Source organism: Chinchilla lanigera, unplaced genomic scaffold (genome assembly GCF_000276665.1).
Source record: "Chinchilla lanigera isolate Chin_1 unplaced genomic scaffold, ChiLan1.0 scaffold00068, whole genome shotgun sequence".
In the NCBI taxonomy this organism is placed as follows: domain Eukaryota; kingdom Metazoa; phylum Chordata; class Mammalia; order Rodentia; family Chinchillidae; genus Chinchilla; species Chinchilla lanigera.
The window spans coordinates 8,221,922-8,248,523 of NW_004955469.1; the positions used below are offsets into that span (position 1 = coordinate 8,221,922).

Below are 26,602 nucleotides of genomic sequence, written 5' to 3' on the forward strand. Positions count from 1 at the left end.
GTTGTTATCTTTGGGTCTGGATTATGAATGATCATTATTTTCTTCTTAATTTTTTGTTTTAATTTTTTTTCCCCACTGACAGGTATTATTGCGTTCAGGGAGATTTTAATTTGAGAAAATTCTGAAAAAAAAAAAAAAAAAAATACCTTAAGCTTGAACCACTGGTCAGTGGTTGCCAAGATTTATCCTAGTGATCTAGATCTACTCTTACTGTTTTTAGCTTGTTAGAATTGTCAACTGCTTCACTCTAGGTCCTCCTATTTCATCTAGGCTTCTAATTACAAGATTTTTAAAGTAAGAAATCTCTACCTCAATTTGAGATGGACAAAAGCAGAGGCTCCTGCAATAAAGCTCTTTCTGGTAAAAAACTGGAGTAATGTTCCATGCTTTGCTGAAGTTACCAAAAACAAAGTTCTAATTTGAGCGGAACTTGACTTCCAATTTATCAGTTGCACAGTCATTCAGATCCCGCAGAAAGCTTAAAAGCCAAATGTCCACATCTAACCGAGGCAATTTACTATGAATAATGATTTAGTCATGTAGGTAATGAAAAAAGTAGATTTAATAACCTCATATTTAAGAGGGGCAGGCAGGTTTTGATTTTTATAAAGAAAGCGTGTACTTTGGTTCTTGTCTAATAAGTCTGTCCCCATTTTACACTGTAAAAGAATGCTAGTCTTATTAATAAGCCTTGTTAATGATCTGACACCTACAGTAAAAAGATTACACAATGACCTCTGGTTCAGAAAACTGCCGTCACTGGGCAATGTGTCAAATTTTAACTAATTTAACTAATAAAATTATAAATTCCTGTGATAACGTTACTGCCAAATTGATGCATTTCTCTCCCATTTAGAAATGGATTAATAAATGCAGTTAGTAGAAATAACCTGCAGAAAGTTAAGTTAGGTACCTTTGAATTGGGTGAGTTAAATCGAACAACTGCCACATCCCCTTTGATTCCATAGTTAAGATGGGTTCTGGCTAAAAAAAGAAGGGCAATTTATGTGTAAACATGTTTATTACAAAATATAAAAAGCAATATAAGTATGTCTACAAGATATTAAACTTACTCAGCAAAGCAGCAGATCCTGTCAAGTTGCGGCAAATATAACCTGCAAGGAAAAGGTAATTTAAAATTAATTATTTTGCAAACCAGAATTTCTGGAATGCTTGTTAGATATATCAAAGCTGGAATTAACAACAACAACCCCCAAATGAGAACAATGTATTCTAGGCCTTTACTATGAATGCTACTGTATCTTTCTCACTTCAGTGATCAGGTCATGTGATTATTCACATACTAAACAAAGTAAGAGTAAGAATAGCCCCCAAAGGATGAACCTGGGGGCCTGTGAATGTGTTAGGTGATGTGACAAAGAGGGATTAAAGGTGCAAAAGGATTAAGGTCACTAGTCAATTGAGGTTAATAGTTTCCCTTAATAAAGGGAGAGTATCAATGACTAAGAAGATTAGGGAAGAGAGGAAAGAGAATTGAAGAGATGGCAGTGTGACAGAAAGACCTCTGGTTGCTAAACAAGAAGGAAGTCAGCTAACAGCAAAGAATGCAAGCAGTTTCCTGAAGTTAGAGCAAGTAAAGTAATGGATTTTCCCTTACAGCATCCAAAATGAACAGAGACCTGTCAACAGCTTTGATTTTAGCCTAGTAAGATCTGTTTTGGATTTATGGCCCTGCAACTGTAATATAACTAATTTCTAGTTTCACACAATAAATTTATTAGTTTTTTTTTTTTTTTTGTCTTTATTTTTTTTTGAGACAGGATCTCACTATGTAGTTCAGGCTGGCCTTGAGCTCACTTTGTAGCCTAGGCCGGTCTTGGTCTCGAACTCGCAAGGATCCTCCTGCCTCAGCCTCCTGAGTGTTGGGATTACAGGTGTACGCCACCACACCTGGCTAAATTTTTTTTTTATTTTAAAGAGGAAAAAAAAATTAACATGATACAGAATTTCAAAACAATACAAAATTAACAATGGTTATTATATTGCATGTTGTTATCTTCAAAGTAGCTGCTCAGATTTAAGATACAGGCATGCAAAACTGATCAAACAATATAAGCACAAACCATTTTCAATGACTAGAAATTAGTAGTATAATTATATTAGCTACTGTGTGCGTGCGTGTGTGTGTGTGGGGGGGCATATATATTTTTTCTTCTTTTTCTTTTCTCCTTTCCCCAATCCAATGTTTTTTCCTTTCAAGCAGTTTCTTTCACTTTCACAGTATCTACTGTACATTTTGGATCTTATTTACTCTTTATTTCTTCACTAGAGAGACAATACAATGTTTATACATGCCAGTCTGATTTATTTCATGAATGAGTATGGTCTCTAGTGGCATCCATTGACCTATAAAAGCCTCAAATTTATCCTTTTTTATAACTAAATAGTACTCCATTGTATAAAAATACCACATCTTTTTTATCCATTTCTTGGTTGATGGGCATTTGGGTTGTTTCCAAGATTTAGCTATAACAAATTATGCTGCTATAAACATGGGTGAATATATATTGCTGTTATATGATGTTTTTAATACTTCTGGGAAAATACCCAGAAGGGGAATAACTGGGTCAAATGGGACCTCCAATCCTAGTTTTTTAAGGAATCTCTACACTGATTTCTACAGTGGTTGCACCACTCTACACTCCCACCAACAATGCAGAAGGTCTTTTTCCCCACAGCCCCGCCAGCATTTGTTATTGGTTGATTTCTTGATGATAGCCATTCTTTCTGGGGTGAGACAGAATCTCAATGTTGTTTTAATTTGCATCTCTCAAATGACCAAAGATGCTGAACATTTTTTCATGTATTTATTTGCCATTTGTATTTCTTCATCTGAGAAGTGTGTATTTTCCTCATATGCCCATTTTTGAATTGGGTTTTTGAATTTGGGGGGTCTAATTTTTTTCAATTCTTTACATGTTCTAGGTAGAAGTCTTTGAGGGGCACTTTGCTAAAATTTTTTCCCACTCTATTAGTGTTCTTTTCACTGTTGGTGATTTCTTTTGATGTGCAAAAACTTTTTAATAAGATGAGATCCCAGTTGTTGATTGTTTGAAGTATTTCCCATGCAGCTTGGTTTTTGTTCATGAACTCTCTGCCTACCCATCTTCAAGATTTCTACCTTCTTTGTCTTCCAGTAGATTTAGTGTTTCTGTTTTAATATTTAGATGTTTGATCCATTTTGACTTTAGTTTAGTGTATGGTAACAGACATGGGTCTAGTTTAGTTTTAGTCTTTGGCATGTGCAAAGCCAGTTTTTCCAGCACCATTTATTAAAGAGGTTAACTTTCTTCCAGTGAACGTTTGGGACCTCTGTCAAAGATAAAGTGGCTGAGTGTGTTTGTAGCTGTTCATACTAATTTTGTGGTCATCTGTCATAGTCGTAAAAGGAAATTAATAACTAAGCGTTAGGTAACCTACAAAGCAATTTGTAATATCTCTTCTAAATGTATTCCAAATATATCCCAACTATGGTTTCCAGCCACATCCTCTTACATTTTTCTGGAGAGATGGATGTTCTGGTGTTATCAAAGGGAAAATCAAGGGAGAACAATGGCTACTATAAATGAAACATTCCATGTCACACTTTGCTATATTAAGTATTTCTAACTGAAAACATCTGTACTGCACTGCACCAGGAATATTCCTACTTTTTGGATAACGAAAACCAGTTATTCTCTTCTCTCTTTCCTACTACTTCACCAGCTTAGTTTCTCCAGCATGATACAGTGATCCAGCTTGACTAGACTACAACCATCTTGGCTGTAACTGCCACCATGTGGCAAGCATCCCAAGCCCTACAGAACAAAGTCGTGAAGAGTCAGCCAAGCATGGTGTGCTGGCCACTGATGCGGAGAATGGCTCTCAAGTAAAACTGGACATGTTAACAGTTTTTGAGAAGGCCTGGTACACTCTGGTTGGTCATGGCCCGACGCTGTCTGGATCAGCACAGGGGTAGGACCCTTCCTTGTGTCTTGCTGCAACTCAGGCACACAACTGCCCGTGGAGTTCCCAATAAATAATCATGCAATTCTGGGTCTGGCTGCTTCTTACTCCAGTTTCACAGCCCCTTCCACCCTGAGTGGCCCAGTTCTCATATATTAGGTGAGGTTTTCTTTTGAGTACAAGCTACCATAGGGGAAACTGCAGTGACAGTCTTTCAATCAGGACTCTAGGGAGAAGTGAGGAACATCTGGGAACTCTATGCCAACACTCCACATTTGTTTTGGGCATTATTCCTTTCCATTCCTCCTCCCTCTTTTTTAAACCATTAAAGGCTCACTTCTGCCCTGCTCTCACCAAAACATCTTGTTTCAGGTGGTAACCAAATTGTTCTGGAAGCAGCCAAGGGTCAACACCTCTTAATTATAACTTCCAACTTCTTCAAAACATCAGTTTTTTTCTTCCCTTGCTTTTCTTTCATGGTTCACCTTGAAACATTTCTCTTGCAAATTTGTTTGATTCCCTACTCATTTTCCCTGCCCACAACTTCCACCTTGCTCAATTATCTCAGAAAAAGAATTCTTTCTTTGACTCTAAATCAGAAGAAATACTAATGGTGAATAAATACATGAAAAAGTGTTCAACATCATTAGTCATTCGAGAAATGCAAATTAAAACAACACTGAGATTCCATCTCACCCCAGAAAAAATGGCTATCAAGGAATCAACCAGTAACAAATGCTGGTGGGGCTGTGGGGAAAAAGGATCCCTACTCCATTGTTGGCGGGAGTATAGATTGATGAAACCACTGTGGAAATCAGTTTGGAGATTCCTCACAAAACTAAGATTAGAGGTCCCACTTAACCCAGCTATTCCCCTTCTGGGTATTTTCCCAGAAGAATTAAAAACATACCACAGCAATATATGTGCGCTATAGCTCCATCTTGGAAACAACCCAGATGCCCATCTACTGAGGAATAGATAAAAAAGATGTGGTATTTTTATAGAATGGAGTATTACTCAGCTATAAAAAGGATAAACTCGAGGCTTTTGTAGGTAAATGGATGTAACTAGAGACCATACTCATAAGTGAAATAAATTGGATTCACATGTGTAAACATCATATTGTCTTCTTGGTGTAGGAACCTGAAAGAATAAGTAAAACTCAAAACTTACAATAGATGATAGGAAAGGTAAAGAAATGGGATGAGGGAAAGAAAAAAGAAAGAAGGCAGGCAAAATATATATACATATATGAATAGCTGGGATAACTGTACTGATGATGTCTGATGGTATATTGAAAAGAACATTCAATGATTAAAATTTTTTATATTTTGACCAATTTTGCATGCTTATATCTGGTAATCCGAGCAAGTGATTTGAAGACAATAATATGCAATGGAACAATCATTGATGAATTCCTACCATCTTGTCTAGGAAAACTCTGTATTATCTCTAATGTTTTATTTAATAATTTTTAAAATTCTCTTTAATGTTTTGCACAATCTTCCATTCTTACATCTGGTAATCTGAGCAATGCAGTTGAAGATAACAATATGTAATATAACAACCACTATTAATTCCTATCACTTTGTTTTGAAACCCTGTATCACTTTTAATGTTCTTGCTTCGTTTTGTTTATGTCTGTGATGTTGGTATGCTGCTATTGTTTTTTTTTTAACTACTTTCTTTAAAATAATAATAAAAAAAAATCAGCCAGTAATAGTGATCCATGCCTGTAATATCAGCTACTCAAAAGGCTGAGGCAGAAGGATTCCAAATTTGAGTCCAGCCTAGGCAACTTAGTGATTGAGTGAGGCCCCTGGGCTTGATCCCCAATACTGCAAAACAAATCATCCCTCAACTGATTAGCAGCTATACTCATAAATCACTCATATCTGGGAAAGGGCACGAGTCTTTTTCTCTTTCTTTCTTTGAGACAGGGTCTCGCTATGTAATTCAGGTTGGTCTTGAATTCCCTATGTAACCCTGGTTGGCCTCAAACTCACCACAATCCTCCTGCTCCAGTCTCCCCAGTGCTGAGATTATGGGCATGTGCCCCCATGCCTGGTGAAAAGGCATACGTCTTGTTTTTTTATTTTTATTTTTTTGGTACTAGTAATCAAATTCACAACCTTGCACTTGCCAAGCAGGTGCTGTGGCCCTGAGCTATATCACCGGCCCTAGCATAAATCTTAAAGTAAGGTTAAGTATAATAAAGAGCTAATGCTTTAACAGTATCCACTGGCTCCTTCTTCTAAAATTACACAAACTTAACATTTATTTATTTTTGTTGTGCTAAGGATTGAACCCAGGGTCTTATACATGGCTAGGCAACTGTTTCACCACTAAGCACAATTATTTCTTTTTTTTTTTTTTCCCAATTATTTCTTAACATTAAAACTTTATTTCTAATTCTTATTGAATTATACAGCATTTGGGCTATGTTACTGGCTATAGTTTTGGACTCTACAAATACAGTTCAGGGCAGTATAGAGTACCTATCTAATTTAGGATTAGTATGAGAAAAAAAAAGGCTAAAACCCTTAACAACCTCTCAGTGGCTAGACTTTTCCAGCAGTCTGTGACCTTCTCTGTGTCTATTCTCCCATTCTCCAAACCCTTTCCTTCATCTGGTTAATAATTTGGGAGATATTAAAAAAAAAGAATCTAAGACTTTTTTATATTTTACAATGATAATCAGGGCAATGAACAATAAAACCAAACCATTTCAGTTATTTTAAGTCACAGTGGATATTCTAAATGCAATTTTACATGGGAACTTTACCCAAAACACTTTATGAGTGATTTAGAAACAAACCTTAAAATGATACCCACTTCTAAGGTGAGGATGGCCTATATTTGACCAGGAGCTGGGAACAATGATTTATGGCTAAAGCAATATATCCAGCTAGACTGCGGTTCCCATAGCAGTGCTGAGAAGTGATTCTAGAACTATGTTGGCCATTACAATCAACTGGGGAGTGGGCTGGGGATATAGCTCAGTGGTATAGCGCCTGCCTGGCAAGCACAAGGTCCTGAGTTCAATTCCCAGTACCAAAAACAACAACAATAATAAAAAATGAACTGGGGAGGTTCAACTATACTCACAACTTCACAAGCCTCAACCTAAAAGCACAAAATAAGAATTTTATGGGAAATTCTTATAATAATCATCTGTATTTATTCAAAGGTGACTATGAAGTAGACAGCAAACAGATGGACATGTGGGACCCACTGATTTGGAGAACTCAGGGATGAGGGCGGAATGGGGAGGGCCACCAGTAATTAGCCAAAGCTCGGCTTCTTTCCTCTTTTCTCTCTACCCCACCGTTCTGCAAGGGCGGGAAGGGAATAATTGCAACTTCACTCAGGTTTGAAAGGCAAGGCACCAAAAAAACTATGTGGATGGCATCAAAACCAGGGTAGGGTGATCTTAGGTTCTGTCTACACTTATTTTTTAAGCAATCCCAGTCAGTGTCCTAGAGAAAACACAACACAGTTGGTTTCAACCACAAGGTTTATTTGCTGGCTACATGATCATGAACAAGTCTTGGTGAATTTTAGCGTTCTAGGATGGAAGGAGCCAGGTACCACCTCACTTCCCAGTGCTTCTACTTTACTAATGATATACTCAGCCTCTGCTTCTCCACCTTTTACGGTCTGAGACATCGGCACCTGTCTCTCTGCCTTCTTCACATCTGAATCACAGTTTCAGCTGTCCCACAAGACCACACCTTCAGATTCTACCTACAACAATCTTTGCCCTCACTGCCTGCATTTTGATCTTTATTATTTACTGTGTTTTGCCAACTTAAAAGCTGTGTGACTCAACAGATGTCAAGTACTTTCCTCGGTACTTGGGGTGAACAAGAACAACAAAAAAGTCAAACATATTTGTCTTTTGGGGCAGCAGGGGCTATTTAGTGGAGACAAATGAAGTGAAACAGACCTGGCCTCACAGAAGAGTGTGCCTATAATGTAGAAATTCTAGTGGGAAGAGAAGCAGAGGGTAGGTAATTCGAACTAGAACAGGGCAGAGTGTATGAGAGTGAGAAGGGAAAGAGAATGCAGGGTAGGAGGGAGGAATTGGACAGACAGACAAAACCTAAGAAACTGAAATATGAAAATAAGGGTATTAGAAGACAGTGCTTCAGTAAAAGAAAAAAGAACATGAGCTGCATTTTTAAAGATCAAATATTTGACACAACAATTTGGTGCTCACTAGCCTATGCAGTGGTGGTGAACCTACAGCATTGTGCCACGGTGGGCTGTTTATCATTGAGGACTCTAAGAGGTTTCCATCACTAGTGTATGGTTTTAGCCATTTTAACTCTTGCCTACTACCCTCCCTTTGCTGCTGTACACACATCCACAAACATGTACAAAACCCCTTCTAAATCAACAGAGACAAAAAGTAAAAGAGAAAATCAGTAAGCACAACTATTGAGAGAATTCCAAGTTGCAGTCAACTAAATCAAGAGGTACAAGGTACTTTGCTGTTGGAGTTCAGCTTTATCCAGTGCCTAATAGCAAAGCTCACTGATCACAGCTGTGTGACCTTTAGCCTAGTTTACTGTGCCAACAAAAGAGAAACCTTTGTCCTACTTTTTAATCATCTTTGTATGTAACTCAAGACCACATAAGAGTAGAGGCAGTGGAGAGAGCTGGATTATGCTGACGCTAATTTCACATTTAAAAATGTTACTCTGGCTGTGGCACTCAATCAATGGTTTTTTTTTTCTTTTTATCTTTTATTTTTCTCCTCAAAATTCAATTCTGGGAAAAAGAATTCGTTTCAGGAAGTGAGAAATTTAAAAATGCCACATCAACCACTAATGTATTTGTATCTAATTCATTTCCTGTGAAATTATTTTACTACTAATATGATGAATTTAGATTTAGGAGGAGTGAGAATTAAATATTCTAGTCAAATGTGATTTTCACTTGATAGTCACATTCAGAATTGTAATATCTGTAGAGCAGGAATAGTCTAAATCTAAAACTTCAAGAGGTACAAGTCAGTTTCAAGAGAATATATTTCCTACCAAATGTTATTTTCTTTTTTTTTTGGTTTTTCTCCGGTACTGGGAACCGAACTCACGACCTTGCGCTTGCCAGGCAGGCGCTTTTGCCGCTGAGCTAAATCCCCAGCCCCCCAAATGTTATTTTCTTGTTAAGTGTTTGTCAAGACCCTGGCACAAACTTTAAGGGTAAAGATCTGATCTGTGGAATTTAAATGGTAATCCAAGTAATTTTAAACTCACTTTCTAGATTTGTTTTCAAAATTCATGTTACTATTAAAGGAGATGGGTGGGTGTGGTGCTTGTCCATAATCTCAGCACTCGGGAGGCTAAGACTGCAGGATCACATGAGTTGAGGCCAACTGAGCTACACAGGGAGTTCAAGACCAGCCTGAACTACATAGCAAGATCCTGTCTCAAACAAAAAACCCGAAATAACCCCCTACAACTCCCCAACAGTATGTTATATATTTATATGTAATATATATTTATATATAATATATATAACATACATGTATAAGTAGAATGTAAAATATATTTTTTGTGTGTATATATTTCTCTAGAGAAAATATATCAAAATTAAGCTGCCAGCTTTTTATTACCTACATAAAATAGATAAATGACTTTTTCTGGAGACAGGGTCTGGCTATGTAGGGATGGCCAGGATGGCCCCAAACTCAAGGCAATCCTCCTGCCTCAGCTGCCCAAGTGCTGGGACAGGCATGTGCCACCATACCCGGCTGATGATTTTTAAAAATTCTCATATTCTACAGATTCAGGGCTAAAAGAGTTAATAATAGCTAACAGTCACTGAGCACTTAACAACTCCATAAGAAACTACTTTACACCTAACATATCTCCTTTAGACCTCACAAAATGGTAATATTCTCCAGTTTACAAATGAGAAAAGTTATACAAATTAACTGCCCGAGGTCACCAGAGGGTAAATCAGTCAGACTCCACATTCAATGCTTTTAATTGCTGTCATGCTACTTCTCATGGCACTTACTTCTCATGGCAAAGAAAATCTATAGTTTCAATTATTCATTTTAGAGATGAGAAAAATAAAAGCCACTTAAATTATTTGTCCAAAGTCACACAGCTAATTAGTGACTAGAAACCACACGACTGGACCACCAATTCAGTGCCAGTCTATTAGGAATACCTAGCAGCTGGGCATGGTGGTGCATGCCTATAATCCCAGCACTGAGGGAGGTTAAAGCAAGAGGACTGCAAATTCAAGCCCAGTCTAGGGCAACCTAGTGAATTAGTGAGACCCTGTCTCAAGATAAAAAATGAGAAAAGGGCTAGGAGTATAGCTCAGTTCAAAGGCCCTGGGTTCAATCCTCTGTATTGCAACAAAACAAAGCCCCTCACAACAAACACGGGAGCAAATTCAAGAAATATTAACAACTTGCCAGGTGTAGTAGGGCACACTTGTAATCTCAGCACTCAGGAGGCTGAGGCAGAAGGATCACCAGGAGTTTAAGGCCAGCCTGAACTACAAAGTGAGACCCTGTCTCAAACCAAAACAAAATTCATGATTTTTCAAAGTGTTAAATGACAAATATGCAAAATAAGGAAAAATAAAAACTTTAAGGAAACAACCAAATGCTAAGGGAAGGCATATAAATCATAAGACACTGGATGATTACTTTTTAATTCATTTCCCCAATCTTCACAATATTTCAATTTTCTGTAATGTGGTTATACCATGACTGATCACAGAAGCACCCTACAGAGACTAAAGACAGTCGTCGAAATAAAGCAGAAAAAGATGCCATCTCTAAATTACTGTAATCTCTTAGAGTAAAGGAGACTCCTGCTACCTGTTTTAAAAACAAAACAAAAAACTACCTCACTGGCCCAGCAGAAGAAATTCATATTACAAACTAAAATGAAGGTTTCTAGTTAAGTAACTGGTAATAAAAAAGTCACATTTGACCTTACAGACTTGCGATGGAAGGAAGATGTTACATTTTCTACAGCTAGCCCCTTAAACCTTTACTATCAGTTTGAAGAAGACTACAGCTAATACAGGAATACTGGGAGTTGGTAGAAATTATAGTTCTTAAAATGATCTAACGTTTTACTCACAGCATATAGATATTTGCCTATTTTCACAGTGAAGTTGCAAAACCTCGCGTTTCAACATACTATACGTTCACACTGGGATTACTGGAAGTTTAAGAACTGAATTTTCTACTTAAAAGTACAAAAATGGGTTTGACGGGAAGAGCAAGGAGTGGCTGCGATCTGTACGGCTGTTAATACCATCGGAGAAGCTTGCAAGAGAGCTCTCGTCAGCAAGGTGCTGCGGAGCCTTGAAGATGTGACAGGGTCTGGTCCTCCCGATCTATCACCGTCAGGGTCAAGGTCAAGGCCATCATTAAAGAAAATGAGGGGCGTGAGCACGTAAGAGCCACGCTGAAGACCAGCAGAAAGGGTCAAGAGTGGAAAGGACTCAGGGAGGTAAGGAGTCAGGGGGCCGGAAATCGCTACCGGACTTGGAATTGTGAGGAAGGAAGTGACAGTGCCTTCGCAAGGGCACAGGGAAGGGGTCCCTGGGCACGGACCCCCCAGGGGTCCCGAGTGGGGTGGACTGACAGCAAGGGCGCACGCTGCTCTGGGAGCCCCAGTTCCTGCAGCAGTTCTGCCCGAGCCTCCGGGGCGCCTTCAGCCTGTCTCACCTCGAGAGCGGAGGATCCTGAAGGCCCTGAGGCGGCTGAGGCTGCCAATTGCTCGGGAGGCCACCATCTTGAGCAGGAAAGGACGAGAAGCGGAGAGCGCGTCTAGCCGCGGATGCCAAGCGGAGGACTTTTCTTACCCAACCCTAGCAGCCCAGCTGCCCAGCGTACTGCCTGACTAAAGCCCAGACGCGGAGTTGTCGCCGACCCTTTTAACCTTGTCTCTCGCTCCTTGGGTAACCGGGCCGAGAGGATGCTTTCTCCACCAGAGGACGGAGGCCCATCGTGGAGCGGACAGAGCGCCGGTTTTTAGTCAGGCGGCTGGAGGGCAGCCCGCGAGAATGGCAGCGCCCGTGGGCGGGCCCAGGGGTCCTTTTCGGACAGGACCCGCCCCTTGTTCTCGGGAGCCTGGTCACTCCCGACAGAATCTGGCCGCCAGCAGGAACGCGGGGAGGCGAGCAGGGGACTAGAGCTAAGGTGAGCCTCTGCTTTGCACCTGGCCTTTCCTGCAAGCAGATCCCACTTTTCTCCCACCCGCTGCGCCTGTGCGCGCGGCCGCCTCCCCTCCCTGAGCGAATAGAAGTCTGGAGAGCGGAAGGAAGCTCCTCCTTGACCAGGCCAATCAGTAGCCACCACCGGGCAGTGACCCGGCCGCGCGTTATGGCTTAGATCCGGGCAGCAGTGTTACCTGTCATAATTTACCCCCAAAAGTTAACGAACTCTTTGCGCGTCTACAACGCCGGACAGTGTTGGAGTGTTTGTTGTTTCACTCGCTTTACTTACAGCGCAGTCGGTGGCTGTTGAAATTCTGGAGGGCGTCACGGGTTTATCCTGAGTTTTGCTATTAAATGTGCTAATAAGGTGTGGAAGGAGCTGGGGCATCCCGCAGTCAGCTTGGTGATCCGGTGATCGGGGCATTTTCTAATTCAGAAGGAACCTGGCGAACGTGATGGCATGCATCCCCTTCACTATATCGGTGAAGAAACTAAACCGTGAATCTGATGAAGTTTACCAAAGGCCACAGGTGGTAGAAATAGAATTGGAGTCAGAGCTCGGAAAGATGGGCTTGAGTCCCGGAATAGTCGCTAGTGTCAAAAAAAAAGAAGAAAAAAGAAAAGAAAATCAACATTGAGGGCCTGAAGTGCCCTTGACACCTTCACATCATTTTAATTCTCATGATCCCAAATTAGTGCCATTTGTATTTTCTAGATGAAGTTTGGGAGCCTCGGGGAGATTAAATTTTCTGGTCTATGGCAAAGCCAGGATTCAGACATAATCTGACGCTCAGTTCACTAGATTGTTCTGCAAGAGAGAAAACAAGAAATGGCAGGCTGAAAAATAAGACGTTCGGAGAGAAAGAAGATAGTGTTCTGTTTTAAAGCTTAACTCATCTTCCTCTCCCTGAGAACATTTTTTTTTTGTACCGGGAATTGAGCTCACGACCTTGTGCTTGCCAGGTAGGCGCTGTACCGCTGAGCTATATCCCAAGCCTTTCACTGAGAGCATTTTAAGCAGAAACTGAGTGACCACTTTTGAATGAATTGCAAAAACGATTCTTGACCTTACAGATACTTACACTTCAAAGCCTGTATCTTGGCCACGTAATGCTCTCTTGTACACTTAGTTGTATGTAGCACTCATTATTTGCATCAAGGATGGCAGACTTTTTCTGCAAAGGGCCAAGCAGTAAATAGTTCAGGTTTTGTGGGCCCATTTTGGTGTTGTTATATATTATTTGTTTTGTTTACAAATCTTCAAAAATGTATAAACTGGGGCTAGGAGTGTAGGTCAGTGGTGGATGGCCTACACCAGGCCCTGGGTTCAATCCCCAGCACAGCAAAACAAACAGAACAAAAACCCCCAAATTAATGCCTATTTATCCTTTCTATATACTGACACATAACTTCATGGACTTTTTCTTTCTGTCACAAAATGGAGTCTTACTAGGCATTTGTTCTATAGTTTGCTGCTTTTATTTTATTTTTTTTTATCCCCTATGGTTCTGGGGATTGAGCCCACAGCTTTTGCACTGAGCTACATCCCCACCCCTTAAAATAATTTTTTTTTTTTTTTAATATTCAGACAGGGTCTCCCTAAGTGGCTAAGTTGTCCAGGCTGACCTCTGAGTTGAGATGCTCTTGTCTTAGCCTCTCAGAGTGCTGAGATCATAGGCATGTGCTACCCAGCCGATTTGCGGCTTGGTTTTTCATTTATTATTTATTATGGATATCTTTTCATGTCAGTATATACAAGGGCTGATCAAATAAAGGGTGTGTCTTTAAATAAATTAATTCCCCTCAAAATACTGCTTGATTGGCCCATCTAGACATTTCTGAAACAGTTGTAGAAGTCATCTTTTATGAATGTCTTTACAAGTTACGATAAAAAATAAAGTGAATGCTGCTGCAGAGCACCATCCAGAGATAAGCAGGTCATAAAAACTTCGATGTGTTTACATCCACTTTTTTCATGGATCAGGTACCTGCGACTTGTGGCTTTTCACCAAAGTCAAAATGACCACGAAAAGTAGAGGTTTTGTATCAATTCAAGACATTGAGGGAGGCATGACAAAACAACCAAAGACACAAAAGAGCAGCACTCTGGGAGGATGAGGCAGGAGGACTGCTGTGAGTTCAAGGCCAGCTTTGGCTACATAGTGAATTTGAGGGACAGCCTAAATTACATAGTGAGACCTTGTCTCAGAACAACAACAACAACAAAAAACCAAAAAAAGCAAGGGGAACTATTTTGAAGGATATGGCTGTGTCTTTTATGGTGATAAATTTTAAAAAAATTAAAAATATTCACTGTTATTTTTGATCACCCATTACATGTATGTCATTATGTTTCATTTTTATTTACACATTTCTGGACAGTATTGCTTGATATGATTGTGATACAATTTAAACATATAAACGTTCCTGTTGAAGTGCATTTAGAATAGTTCCACAAATATTTTTATGTGTTTTATTTATTTTAAAGAATTAAAAAAATAATAAAAAGATGCAGAATTTCAAAACAAGATGATGGGAAATTAACAAAGGTTATTATATTGCATATTATTATCTTCAAAGTAGTTGCTCAGATTACCAGATATAGGCATGCAAAATTGACCTACAATACAAGCACTAACTGTTCCTTTCAATGAACTAATAGAAATTAGTAGTAGAATTAGCTGTCTTGTGTGTCTTTCTCCCTTCCTTCTTTTCTCCTTTCCCCCATCCCAGTTGTTCTTTCCTAGATCCAAAAGTACAATAGATATTGTAAAAGGAATAGTTCCACAAATATTAATAATGAACATCTTGAATATTCCTGTAGGCTGGAGACCTACATGCACAGCACATGCTTTCGTTTTGTTTTGTTTTGCTTTTGTGATGGAGTCTCACCATGTTGCCCAGGCTGGCCTTGAACTTACAATCTTCCTGTGTAAGCCTCGAGAGTACCTGGGATTTGTGCCTCCATTGCCAGTAACACATGTATTTTGAATATTTTTACAGGTTGGAGACCAGTAAGATGAATTACTACAGTCAGAAATTTAAAGTTTGCCTTCCAAAGAAGTCTTAGCAACTTATACCTATTTCAGTTAGTATATGGAAATGCCTGTTTAAGTTAGATCTGTTCTTACCAGAATTGAGTGTTAATCATGAACTTAAGTTTTGCTGATCCAGTAGCCCCAAAATGAGACCTTGATTTTATAAAGTTTTTTATTGTTAATTGTGGAGGACATTCTTTGATTCAAATACATTGAGGACACACTGATTTGTTTATTATTTGTTAGAGTTTCTTAACATAACGCTTCATTACATGGCCTAGATTAGCCTTGGGTTTACGATCCTCCTGTCTCAGTCTCTTTGAGTGCTGGGATTACAGGCGGTATTGGATTACATGTGGAGAAGGATAATCCTTTAATTATCCTTGCTAAAATGTTTGGTATCTGCCCATTTGTACTAGCTATGCCCTTGGTTCTCACTCAATAAAAGGTGACTGAGATTGGTAATCGGGGCTGCAATCCAAGAAGCTGTAAGCTCCCTGATACCAGAATTTTGTCTCTCTTGTTTTTCTTGTTTCTCTTACCTTTTCTTTTCATCCACGGGCACCTCGTTCTTGGGACCTGACACCCTGAATAAAATGACAGTTAATGAGATTGGACATTCTAAAAGATTTATTTATTTATTTATTTTTGGTGGTAAGGATCAAACCCAGGGCCTTGTACACAGCAGGGAAGTGCTCTACTGCTGAGCTACATTCCAGCTCTGAGCATTTGAATTTCTTTGGTGAATTGCTCATTTGCTCAGTTTTGCTTTTGGTCTGTGTATCAGGAAGAAGCTACTCAGTTGCAAAAAATGGAAAATTCAAGCAAAATGGCTTACTTTTTTTTGTTTTGTTTTGTTTTTTTCCAGTACTGGGAATCGAACTCACAACCTTGCGCTTGCCAGGCAGGCAGTGTGCCGCTGAGGTAAATCCCCAGCCCCAAAATGGCTTACTAAAGGGACTTTATTGACTTACAGAAGTGAAAAACCGAAAGGCAAGGGTCTGGATCTGACTTGGCATCCAGTTTTTCCCCCCGCTCCTGAAATTCTCAGCCCTGCCTTCTTTTGGTGTCAGCTGTATCCTTAGCGTGGCTTTCTTGTTGTGGTACTGGGGTTTGAACTCAGGGCCTTGTGCATGCTGGGCAAGCGCTCTACCACTGAGCTGTATCCCCAGCCCTAGAGTAGTTTTCTTAATGTTTGCCAAGTGCTGCAGTTGGGTCACGTGTCAGAAGGAAAGATTTTGTGCTTTAGAATTCCAACAGAACATGTGTAAGTTAGCCTGACTAAACCATTCCTACATCAGTACCAGTGGTCAAGGCAGTGCATGCATGGCTGTTTTAAGACTTGATTATCTGAACCAGTGATCTTGACAGTGAGAATGAAATTATTCTGATTGGTTAAGCCTGGGGCTGTGCTGGATTTAATCCTAGGTAAACCACATATAGCAAGCAACTCGTGATGGGCTGAAATGCAAACTAGAATAATAAATATGGATTCCATTATAAATTTTGTGTTTTTCTAAAATTTGAAATAAGTTCTTTATGGATTATGGATATTAACCCTTTTCTGTTTTATTTGTTAGAAGTATTTTCTCTGACTCTTACTGTTTGCCTTTTAACTTGATTTTAGTATCTTTAAAATTTTTTTTAAATTTTGCAGTATGGAGGACTGAACCCAGGGAGCATTGCGGTTAATTAGCCCTTTTATTTTTAAATTTTGATACAGGGTCTCACTAACTTGCCCAGACTGGCCTTGAATTTGAGACCCTCTTGCCTCAGCAGCTCATAAAATTGGAATCACGGGTATGCAACACTATATGCAGCTGATTTTAGTATCTTTTGCTGTGTGTGTATTTGAAATGTTTATATAATCAGATCTATTAGTTGTTTGACATGGGTTCTGGATTCTGTGCTATGTATTGGAGTCCCTTCTGTATCTAAGATTATAAAAAATTTTCTGTTTTTTTTTCCTAGTAGCTTATTAAAATTATATGTTTACATCTTAATCCACTTGGCGTTTATTTTTACATACATGTGCTATGAACATAATTTTCCCAAGTGATTACCATTTTCTCAGGAAATTTATTGAATGATCCATCTTTCTCCCACATATTTGAAATGTTACATTCATTATATACTAAATTCTCGGACATGGTTATGCTTCTAAACTTGACATACCCTGTTCTATTGATCAGTTTCATTTATTCCTGGGCTAGAACTGCTTTGTTTGAATTGCTGGTGCTTTATAGGGAGTTTTGATATTTCTTAGAGTAAGAGGCCCCTTTTTATTTTCAACATGTTTTAGACCTGTTTATGAATTTTATTTCAAAATTAACCTGACTCACACCAGGCCCTTGTGGCATTGTAAGTAGCTTGTGAAAGTGAAGGTGCCCATTCCAGGGGCACCTTTGTATTTCCCTGGCCCGAGCTACTTGAATGGGCCTTGGGCTGATGAGCCCAGAGCTTGGACTCTTCCATCTCGTTCCAGTACCTTTGTTTGATATGTGAAGTTTTGTTCTTTTAGAACATCTTCCTTTTAGTCCATAAAGACCCTGGATAAGTTAAATCTTAAGGCTTTTGTATCATTATCTGTTGCTGGGTATCAAGTTATCACCAAATTTAGCAGGCTAAAACAATACGTGTCTGTTATCTCATAGTTTCTGAGAGTCAGGAACTGGGGTACCATAGCTGGCTTGTTCTAATTTAGGAGTTTCTCGTGAGATTGCAGTTAGAAAGTTGCCCAGTGATGTGGTCATTTGAAAGTGTGCCTGGGCTAGAGGATCAGCTTCCAAGCTCACTCACGTGAGCATCAGTTCCTCAGAATACAAGCCTCTTCCTAAGGCAGCTGGTGATGTGCCAGTTGGCTTGCCTCAGAGTGATCGTGGGAGAGAGGCCACAAGAGAAGCTGCAGTATTTTTACAGCCTAATCTCAGAAGAGACAAATCATTACTTCTGACATATTCTGCAAACCAACTGCAGAATAGCATGGGAAGCAACTATACAAGGTTGTGAATATGACAAGTCAGAGATTTTGAGGGTCAGTTTAGAGGTTGGCTACCACAAATCTTGTGTTTGTCTTTCCAATTAAAGTGTTTCAAAATTAAGAAATTATTAAAAATGTACAATGAGAAGTCTTCTTTCATCCTTGTCTCGTAGTTACTCAGTTCCCTTCCTTTTAGTTAGCAATTATTTCCAATATTTTCTTTGTACTTCCAGGAATTTTATTTTATTTTTGTACCAGAAATTGAACTCTGGACCTTGCACTTGCCAGGCAGGCACTTGTGCCACTAAGCCGTGTCCCCCGCCCCCAGGGATATTTTATAGTAATACGAGGGAGTGTATATATCATTTATCGTTTTTTAATATGAGCAATAGCATGCTGTTGCTCATGATTTTGTACCTTGCTTTCTTCACTTAATGCTATAGGTTAGAAATGGTCCCATGCTCTTTGTACAGAATGATTTCCTTTTACCACTTGCGTGGTATGGTGTGTCACTGGGTTGTTGTAGCATGGTTAACAACTAATTCCGTGTTTGTTGGTTATTCTAATCATTTGCTATTACAGTGACAACACAGGTCATGTGTGTAACACCCAGGAAGTAAATTCATGGAAGTAGAATTGTTGGATTAAAAGTTAGGTGAAGCTTTTGACAGCTACAGCATTACCTCTGTTGTTGAACTCAGAGTTCATTCTAAATTTATGTTCAGATATCAAAAGTTCATTCTAAATTTATGTTCAGATATCAAAAGTTCAAAAATTGAACATATTTTTTCCCAAAAGCAATAATGGAAAACCAAATAATTGCTTCTGAAGCTCAAAACTTACACTTATAAATGCATTTTCCCAGAACTGTAACACAAAGTTAACAGCCCTGGGTTGTAGAAATACCCCCTAAAACATCTAAACACAATAAATACTGTACATTAAATGTCAAAACAATACAATAAATAAAATTTTTAAAAATGTGTACAGGTGTTTTACCTTGACTTGGAGGCTTCCTGGCATACTGGAAGCTGGAGAGAAACTGGAGCTGGGCAAACTGTGGGGCTTTGGGCAAGTTTCTCTATGTACTTGGCCTCCTTTGGACCTGGACTGCCTGGGTTCAAGTCTTAGCTCTGCCACTTAGTAGCTGTGAGTCTTTGGGCAGACCTCGTCTCTTACAAAGAGCGTAATAATCACAACTACTTCACAAGTGACAGTTGCTTAGAATAGTGGTTGTCATAATGTGCATTCTTATCCATAGGGCTACTACAATATTATTAGCAGAACAAGAGTTGATAATAGATGATGATGATTTTTTTACAGTACTGTGGATTGAACCGAGTGCCTCAGTGCATGCAGGCAAGCTCTACTACTGAACAATATCCTCAGCCCTTATTATTTTTTGAGACAGGGTATCTATCACTAAGTTGTGTAGGTTGAAACTTGCATTCCTCCTGCTTCAGCCTCCCAAGTAACTAGGAGTATAAGTGTGCACCATGCTCAGGTAAACTTTTTGGTATTTTGTAGTAGCCTTGGTTGAGGTTATTGGAGAACATATATTGTATAGAAACTATAAATTGCTCACATAACCCAGGATATTTTTGCTCTGCTCTTTTTAGATTTCAGAATGACTTCCATCTTGACTTACACTTTTAGAAACCTTCCCAGTACATCAAAATGGACCCTCAGATTTTGTAAGTTTAATTTTTCTTTCTTTTTTAAGATTAGATTTGGATTTATAAGTATTTCACACAGACATTGAATGGTGTTGCTTTTTGTAAACAGTTTATTTATCTTTTAGGTGTAAGACCTCTGAGCTGTTCCTCCCAGCTACGAGCAGGCCCAGGTATAGAAACTTATAAAATATTTCTCACTGAAATGTTAGATTCTATATCTGTGAATTCTGAATAAAAACCAGTTTGCTAATTCTACCTTATTATGATCAGTGTGAACATCACTGTAGGTTTTGAATTAAAAACTTATAGAGCCAATCAGTAATGATATTGTATTGTTTAAGGGCTTAAGAGATTTGTTCTCTGTGCTTTGGAGCCCAATGGAGTCATGAAGTTTCCATAAATCTCCCTGGCCAGTTTACCTACCCTCTGGCTGTCAGTGCTGGAGTTGGTAGCTGACATACACTCTTTGAGACCTTTGTGGAACCAAAAGTTAACTTTTAAAGTTTGCATTTTATGGTAGGCTAGGCTACTAAATATCTTCTTCCTGTATATGCAAGAGGACCTATTTCTGAAATAGAAGAGAATAAGAAAATAGTAAAAGATTGGTTAGCTAATATGAAATGAAAGAGCAAGGAAATTTGTTGATTTGATAGCCATTTAGACACTTGGTAAGAATTAGGTATCTTCACTGTTAACCTACACCTTTGCAGAATGTGTTGCAGGTATTTATCTTCCCTGGTCAGTGCTAAAAATATCATGACAAATTGTTAACATTGTTTCCATGCCTAGGTTTTGTTTTGACCCTTAGTTTCATTATGGTGTTTCTACTTATGTAACAACTTAATAGAAAAAGGACCTTCCAGAGTTCAGAAAGTTTGTGCTCTGTTCCAGCTCTACCTCATTCTGGGCATTGGGGCCCTGCACTAGGCACCTTACTTCTGTGTGCTTTCGTTGCCTCCTCTAAAGAAGAAATAGAATTCTAGTCTTGTCATCCTATTATAGTTATGAAGATATCTCAAAACCCCTTGAAAACTCTAAACTCAACGTAAAGTTTTAGGTGCTATTATCGTATTACTTTCATATAGTGCACTGGATTCTCAGAGATCTGTTGCTTAATTCTAGCCAGCACAGTGCCTTTTGTCATGTAAGAGTTACATTTCTGTGGCTTCTGGGTTTTAATTAGAACATAGGCTTCTGTTAGTCCCCCAGAAGATAATTCTTTTCTCCTTTCACCTTTTCCCTAATGACAATGTGCACGCATGCCTTTGTTTTGCCATCACACAAATAAACCTGATCCTTGCCAACTAGGGGAAGGTCATTCTGAATATCAACAAGGAGGACATTTTTCTGGCATTTAGACTATTCTTTATGTTACCCGATGAATTTTCAATGTTTTTGTCTCTCTAACTGTGTTGTAAGCCTTCGTAAGATTTTTTTTTTTTCTTTTTTTGTCTTTTTGAGACAGGGTCTCACTATGCAGTTCAGGCTGGCCTTGAGCTCACTTTGTAGCCCAGGCTGGTCTCAAACTTGTAATGATCCTCCTGCCTCTGCCTCCCGAGTGCTGGGATTACAGGCATGCACCACCATGCCTGGAAATAAGATTTAAGCTGTTTGTGTCTCCCTTGTCTTAACACTGTGTCCTATAGTGGGTTTGCACTGACACCAATAATGACAGTGGTGCATGCAGGCTGCTGATTCGACAAAGGAATGTGACTGGCTGATTGAGGGTAGACAGTAGGCTTGTGCCTGTCTGAGCAGGTTTTAGGTTACAGTAATTTTACAACCATGCAACTCCTCTTGACACACATGTGAATATCCCTGTGTGATGAAGGGTTTTAGGGTATGAGAGAGTACAAGATGTGTTGATGTTTTCAGTCATCTGATGAACTGTAAGTGTGTGATAGAAATTTTGGCTGATTTGATGATTATATGTCTCTTTATACCTCTCTGTTTACACACACACACACACACACACACACACACACACAGAGTTAGGAGCCCGTGTGCATGGCGAAACAGGGTAAGAGTTCTTTGGGTGACTGTTCAATACATAATAACAAATATTATTTTTAAAATACGGCTTGTAGAGTTAGTTAATTACTTTATAGTAAGCTACATTATTTGGAATGGCCAGTTTTTGCCCTAGAGGTTGCCATAAAGTTTAGAGGCAGAAACTACAGGTTACTGTAGTTATGAGGGAAGGTTTTATTTTTAGGAGCTAGAATGTGAAATATACCTGAAAGACACGTAAGAAATGGGTGAAATGGGGTCTCGCAGGTGGGAGGGTTCCTGAATAAGGCAGGGAGGTTAAGTGTGCAGAAGTATGAGGGACCCGAGGCTTGCTCATCTTGTTATAGTTTTAGAAGTATTGGAGAGTAAAGACGGAACTAAGTAAGGCAGGAAATTCATTAGAGGAATAAAGGTGAAGGGGTGTGTGTATGTGTGTGTGTGAGAGAGAGAGAGAGAAAGAGAGAGTGGGAATTGACTCTCACTGAGCTACATCTCTAGCCCTTTTTTATATTTTATTATGAGATAGAGTATTGCTGAGTTGCCCAGGCTAGACTCAAACTTGTGATGCTCCTGCCGCAGCCTCTTAAGAGTGCTGAGATTACAGGCCTGTCTCATTGGGCCCAGCAGGAGTGAGGAATTTGAATTTTATCTGAAAATTTTATAAAGGGAACATGTGGTCAGTTCTTAAAAGGCACAGTGACATGATGATGTGTCACCCACTGTTTCTTCTCATCACTTTACTCTTTCTAAGTTTAGTCATGAGGAATCTGAAAATTTAGGGGCCTGCTTATAGTTCTTTTTCTCTGTGAGGATTGAAATTATCAGCTTGTGTTGTTTTTTCTGCCACTCTTGTGCCTTTACTGTTATACACCGTGTCTGTCTATTTTTCCCCCCAGTACGGGGGTTGAACCCGGGGCTTCATGGGTGCTAGGCAAGCAGCCTACCGCCCAGCTGTATTACTGGCCCTGCCATCTCTTGATTCTCCTATTGCTTCACAAAGTTGCTTTCTGTCTCACATCTTCTCCACCCTGTCAGTAGAGGGAAGTCACAGAGCTGAGTGTGTTTTTATTGTAGGTAATGGACCCTTAAGTTAAGAATGCGTGGCTTCATGTGTACTGCAACTGGGAAGGTGTTAGGAATCAAGCCAGCACCTCCAGGGGCCCCTTTGGTTTTCTGTCCTGCCCTATGGGAATGTCCCTTTCCTGGCCTTCCTGCATCTCTCCATGTATCTGTATCTTTCTTCATTCTTGCTGGCTTCTTTGCACACTTGTCAATTTTGCTACAACCTATAGAAGCTACAGTGTATTGACCACAAAATACACGGTTTGCTACAACAACACAATTTTGCTAGCAACCTATATGCTACAACCTATAGAAGCTACAGTGTATTGACCACAAAATACACGGTTTGCTACAACAACACAATTTTGCTAGCAACCTATATGCTACAACCTATAGAAGTTTTCAGTTTGCAAAGGTTCTTCCTCAGACCATCTTTTTCAGCTTCTACTAGTTAGCATTTCTTTCCATGCTTCTTTGCATAGATTCCATCTGGCATAGTTTGTCGCTTATGTAGGTAGATGTCATGCCTATCACTGGTTGCTATGGTTTCAGTGTGTCCTCAAAGGTTCATATGCTGGAACTTGGTCCCTAGTGATACTGAGAGGTTGTAGAACCTTTACGGGGTCAGAGATAAGTAGATCATTGAGACATGAACCTTGGAAGAAATGAATATAGTTCTCTTGGGACTCTGGTTGGTTCCCTTGAGTGGGTTTTATAATGTTAGGCCATTCTCTGTGTGTGGCCCCTCAGTACACTGCCATTTCCTTCCCTGCTTCTTTTGGTGTTGTGATGCAGCCACAGGAACCTTCACCAGTGCCTTGCATTTTGGACCCTCCAGACACCATAACTGTGAACCATAAAACCTCTTTACTTAAGTACTCAGACCTGGGTATTTTGTTGTACCAACACAATATGGATGACACAAATACACTGGGCAGTCCCTCTATAGATTAAATGTTGGAGATTCCATTATATCCACCCTGAATCTGGCCAGCTTTTGTTATGGACTCAGAAACATGGTCATCTAAAGCTGTTCTTTTGGCAAGGATTATAAGCAGCAAAATTCCTTTAGAGGAGACTGAGCAAGCAGGTATCATGGCAAAATATGTCTCCGCTTCTCTTCTGGATTTTAAGCTTCAAATATTTCCTGATTTTCTGACCTGCACCTTACTTCAGAGCATGGTTTTACATCTCTAGCTATCTGCCAGACAGCCATATCTACCTGGTTGCCTTTCCATCACCTCAAAGTTAACAAGTTTAAGAATGAACTCATCATTCTTTCAAAACTAGTTCTCATTTTGTATAGAGCAGCTAGTTTCCTTAGTCTCTAAACTTCCTTCATAATCTTGTTTTCGGGTTTTTGTTCTTCTATATTTAATTGATCACCAAGGTGTCTAGTCTTCCCTTTTCAAATATCTTGTATTGGTCCCTTCCTTTACATTCACGTTGATTTTGTCTTTACCTCACCATGGGCGCAGGGTGCTTGGATTCACTGTTCTCCGTTTCCTCCTTGCTGTTTTTATCTCTTTCACCAACACTTCTCCATCAGATCTGACAGAATACTCTGTGGACCTGTTATATCAGACTCGTAGCTCTGACTGCCATTCCTTCAAGTTTGTTGTAGGTATTTACCATAAATACTTCCCTGTGACATCAGTGGTTCTGGTAAAGTGATTACTGAAATTTTATTCATAACAATGTAGGATTTTTTTTCTCTATCTGATAATATGGTGGTGATAGTAGGTAAATGCTAACATTAACAACATGAAAATGACAGAGATTTAGATACATACCAGCACAGAAAAGTCTTCAAGCTATAATGATAAGTCAAAAAAGTATCCATGATACACAAGTGTATGTATGTACGTGTATTGGAAAGGAGTTGAAAGTAGCAGTATTTACCTCTGGAAAGGAAATAATGTGGTAGGAAAGGCATAAAGAGGGAATTTTAGTTTTTGATATTGTTTACTTTTTTAGTACCATTTGCATATATTCACATTTTATTCTTCAATTTTTAAAAATACTAAAGGACAGTTATTCTTTTGAGGTTAAAGTATTTAGGCAAATTGAGTCAAGCAGAGTCAGGAAGCATTCTAGGTCTTTGCAGAATAGCAGTGATCATCAGCCATGTGTCCTTTTTTTCTACATAGGTAAGCACAAGCTGTTTGAAAAGTGAACACTTTCAACCATCGTGACCTCTACTACTAGGTTTTATGTGTAGAAGTGTTTACTTTTAATAGAGTAGGTTATCAAACATTTGATAAAAATGACCAGTTTTGTTTATGGCATAGCTAGATACCCTTATCATTGGGGATAATCTTTGTTTACCTTAAACATTACTTAAAACTTGTAAATTCTGAATTATTTTTTGTTTGGTTTTGTTACAAGGTCTCATTATGTAATTCATGCTGGCCTTGAACTCAAAATGATCCTCCTGCCTCAGCCTCCTAAGTGCTGAGATTACAGGTGTGTGTCATCCCAGCGAATTCTGAATTTTTAGCCTTTAAAAAATATTTAAATGGTTTAGTAATTGAAAAATACAGCCTGACCTTGAGTGATGTTATTCTTAGAATGTCTATCTTCTAAAATGTCACTTAATGTCATACATTTTACTTAATAAGTCTTTGAATTTTATTTTAAAGCTGTCCAGACCAAATCGAAGAAGACCTTGGCCAAACCCAATGTGAGGAATGTTGTGGTAGTAGATGGTGTTCGCATTCCGTTTTTGCTGTCAGGCACTTCGTAAGTATGAAATGATCATGTTAGTTCTTCTTTGAAGGTGCTGTCTAGAGTGGGCTTTGTAAATGCGGTTTAACCCAGTAGGTTACAGTATCCTTAGTGGACTAATATATGAATAACATCTCCATGAAATTAACACACACTAAGTCCAGTAAGTGATGAAGTGATGTCAAAATGTTTTTGATCATTCTCATATATCAGCATAATATAGTTTTAGCTTGAAACAGCCCTATTTTGGAAGCCCAGTATAGGTATACGTAGTTTGCTTTCAACAGAACTGCCCTTTTCTGGAGACAAGGACATTGTTTCTGTGCTCCCTCAGAAGTTGGAGTGCTGAGCATGTGGGCCTTGGAAATTCTGGAGGCCTGTTACCCACGGCTTTGGCCTCCTGGAAATTATTAGACTCGGAATTGACAGGTCTGGCCCAGACTCCTGGTAGGTACTACCCCACGTATGGGACCAGATGCTCCTAGAACCAAAGAGCTGTTCTTGGTAGCCTTTTCTGTTTCTCTTCTGTCCCCAAGTGAGGCTCAGTGTGTCCAAAGCTAATAAGTAGACTGTGGTATTTAGGTTCAGTTAGTTCTATGCTGTTAAGATTGTTTTAATGTTTGTATTTTGAACTGGCAGTAACTAGCTTAAACTGTGTTGGTGAATGTTAGGCTTGTGCTAGTATGTCCTGACATGGGGTATCTGAGCCCTTGGGGAGGTATGTTAAAGCAAGGTACAGTCCAGCACAGTGGCACATGCCTATAGTCCCAGCTACCTGGGAAGCTGAGTTGGGAGGATTACTTGAGCACAGAGTTTGAGTCTAGTCTGCACAACATGACAAGACCTTTTCTCAGAATAAAATAAAACAAAAAGCAAACGCCAAGGTATGGAGCATTGCATATTATACACCATCAGTTTTGAAAGATACATACCTGTGTGTG

The 26,602-nt window shown here is 39.3% G+C and overlaps 2 protein-coding genes across 4 annotated transcripts in view; one reads left to right on the forward strand and one right to left on the reverse strand.

Moving 5' to 3' along the window:
• Window positions 1-11,948, reverse strand: part of Hadha (hydroxyacyl-CoA dehydrogenase/3-ketoacyl-CoA thiolase/enoyl-CoA hydratase (trifunctional protein), alpha subunit) — a 49,925-nt gene extending 37,977 nt beyond the window's left edge. Inside the window, exons 1-3 of the mRNA XM_005400422.2 lie at window positions 11,678-11,948; window positions 1,074-1,115; window positions 914-984 (exon numbers count right to left, since the gene is read on the reverse strand). Of these exons, the coding sequence (XP_005400479.1) occupies window positions 914-984; window positions 1,074-1,115; window positions 11,678-11,744 (180 nt within the window). The 5' untranslated portion in view covers window positions 11,745-11,948. The remainder of the gene's footprint in view (window positions 1-913; window positions 985-1,073; window positions 1,116-11,677) is intronic.
• Window positions 11,949-12,058: 110 nt separating this feature from the next.
• Window positions 12,059-26,602, forward strand: part of Hadhb (hydroxyacyl-CoA dehydrogenase/3-ketoacyl-CoA thiolase/enoyl-CoA hydratase (trifunctional protein), beta subunit) — a 38,170-nt gene continuing 23,626 nt past the window's right edge. Inside the window, exons 1-5 of one of the 3 annotated variants that reach the window (XM_013522644.1) lie at window positions 12,067-12,151; window positions 16,075-16,130; window positions 19,806-19,880; window positions 19,988-20,032; window positions 25,577-25,676. In XM_013522644.1, coding sequence (XP_013378098.1) covers window positions 19,814-19,880; window positions 19,988-20,032; window positions 25,577-25,676 — 212 coding nt within the window. In that variant the 5' untranslated portion in view covers window positions 12,067-12,151; window positions 16,075-16,130; window positions 19,806-19,813. Of the gene's footprint in view, window positions 12,152-16,074; window positions 16,131-16,929; window positions 17,007-19,805; window positions 19,881-19,987; window positions 20,033-25,576; window positions 25,677-26,602 lie in introns of those variants that run through there. The other 2 variants (XM_005400420.2, XM_005400419.2) reach the window with 2 other exon arrangements.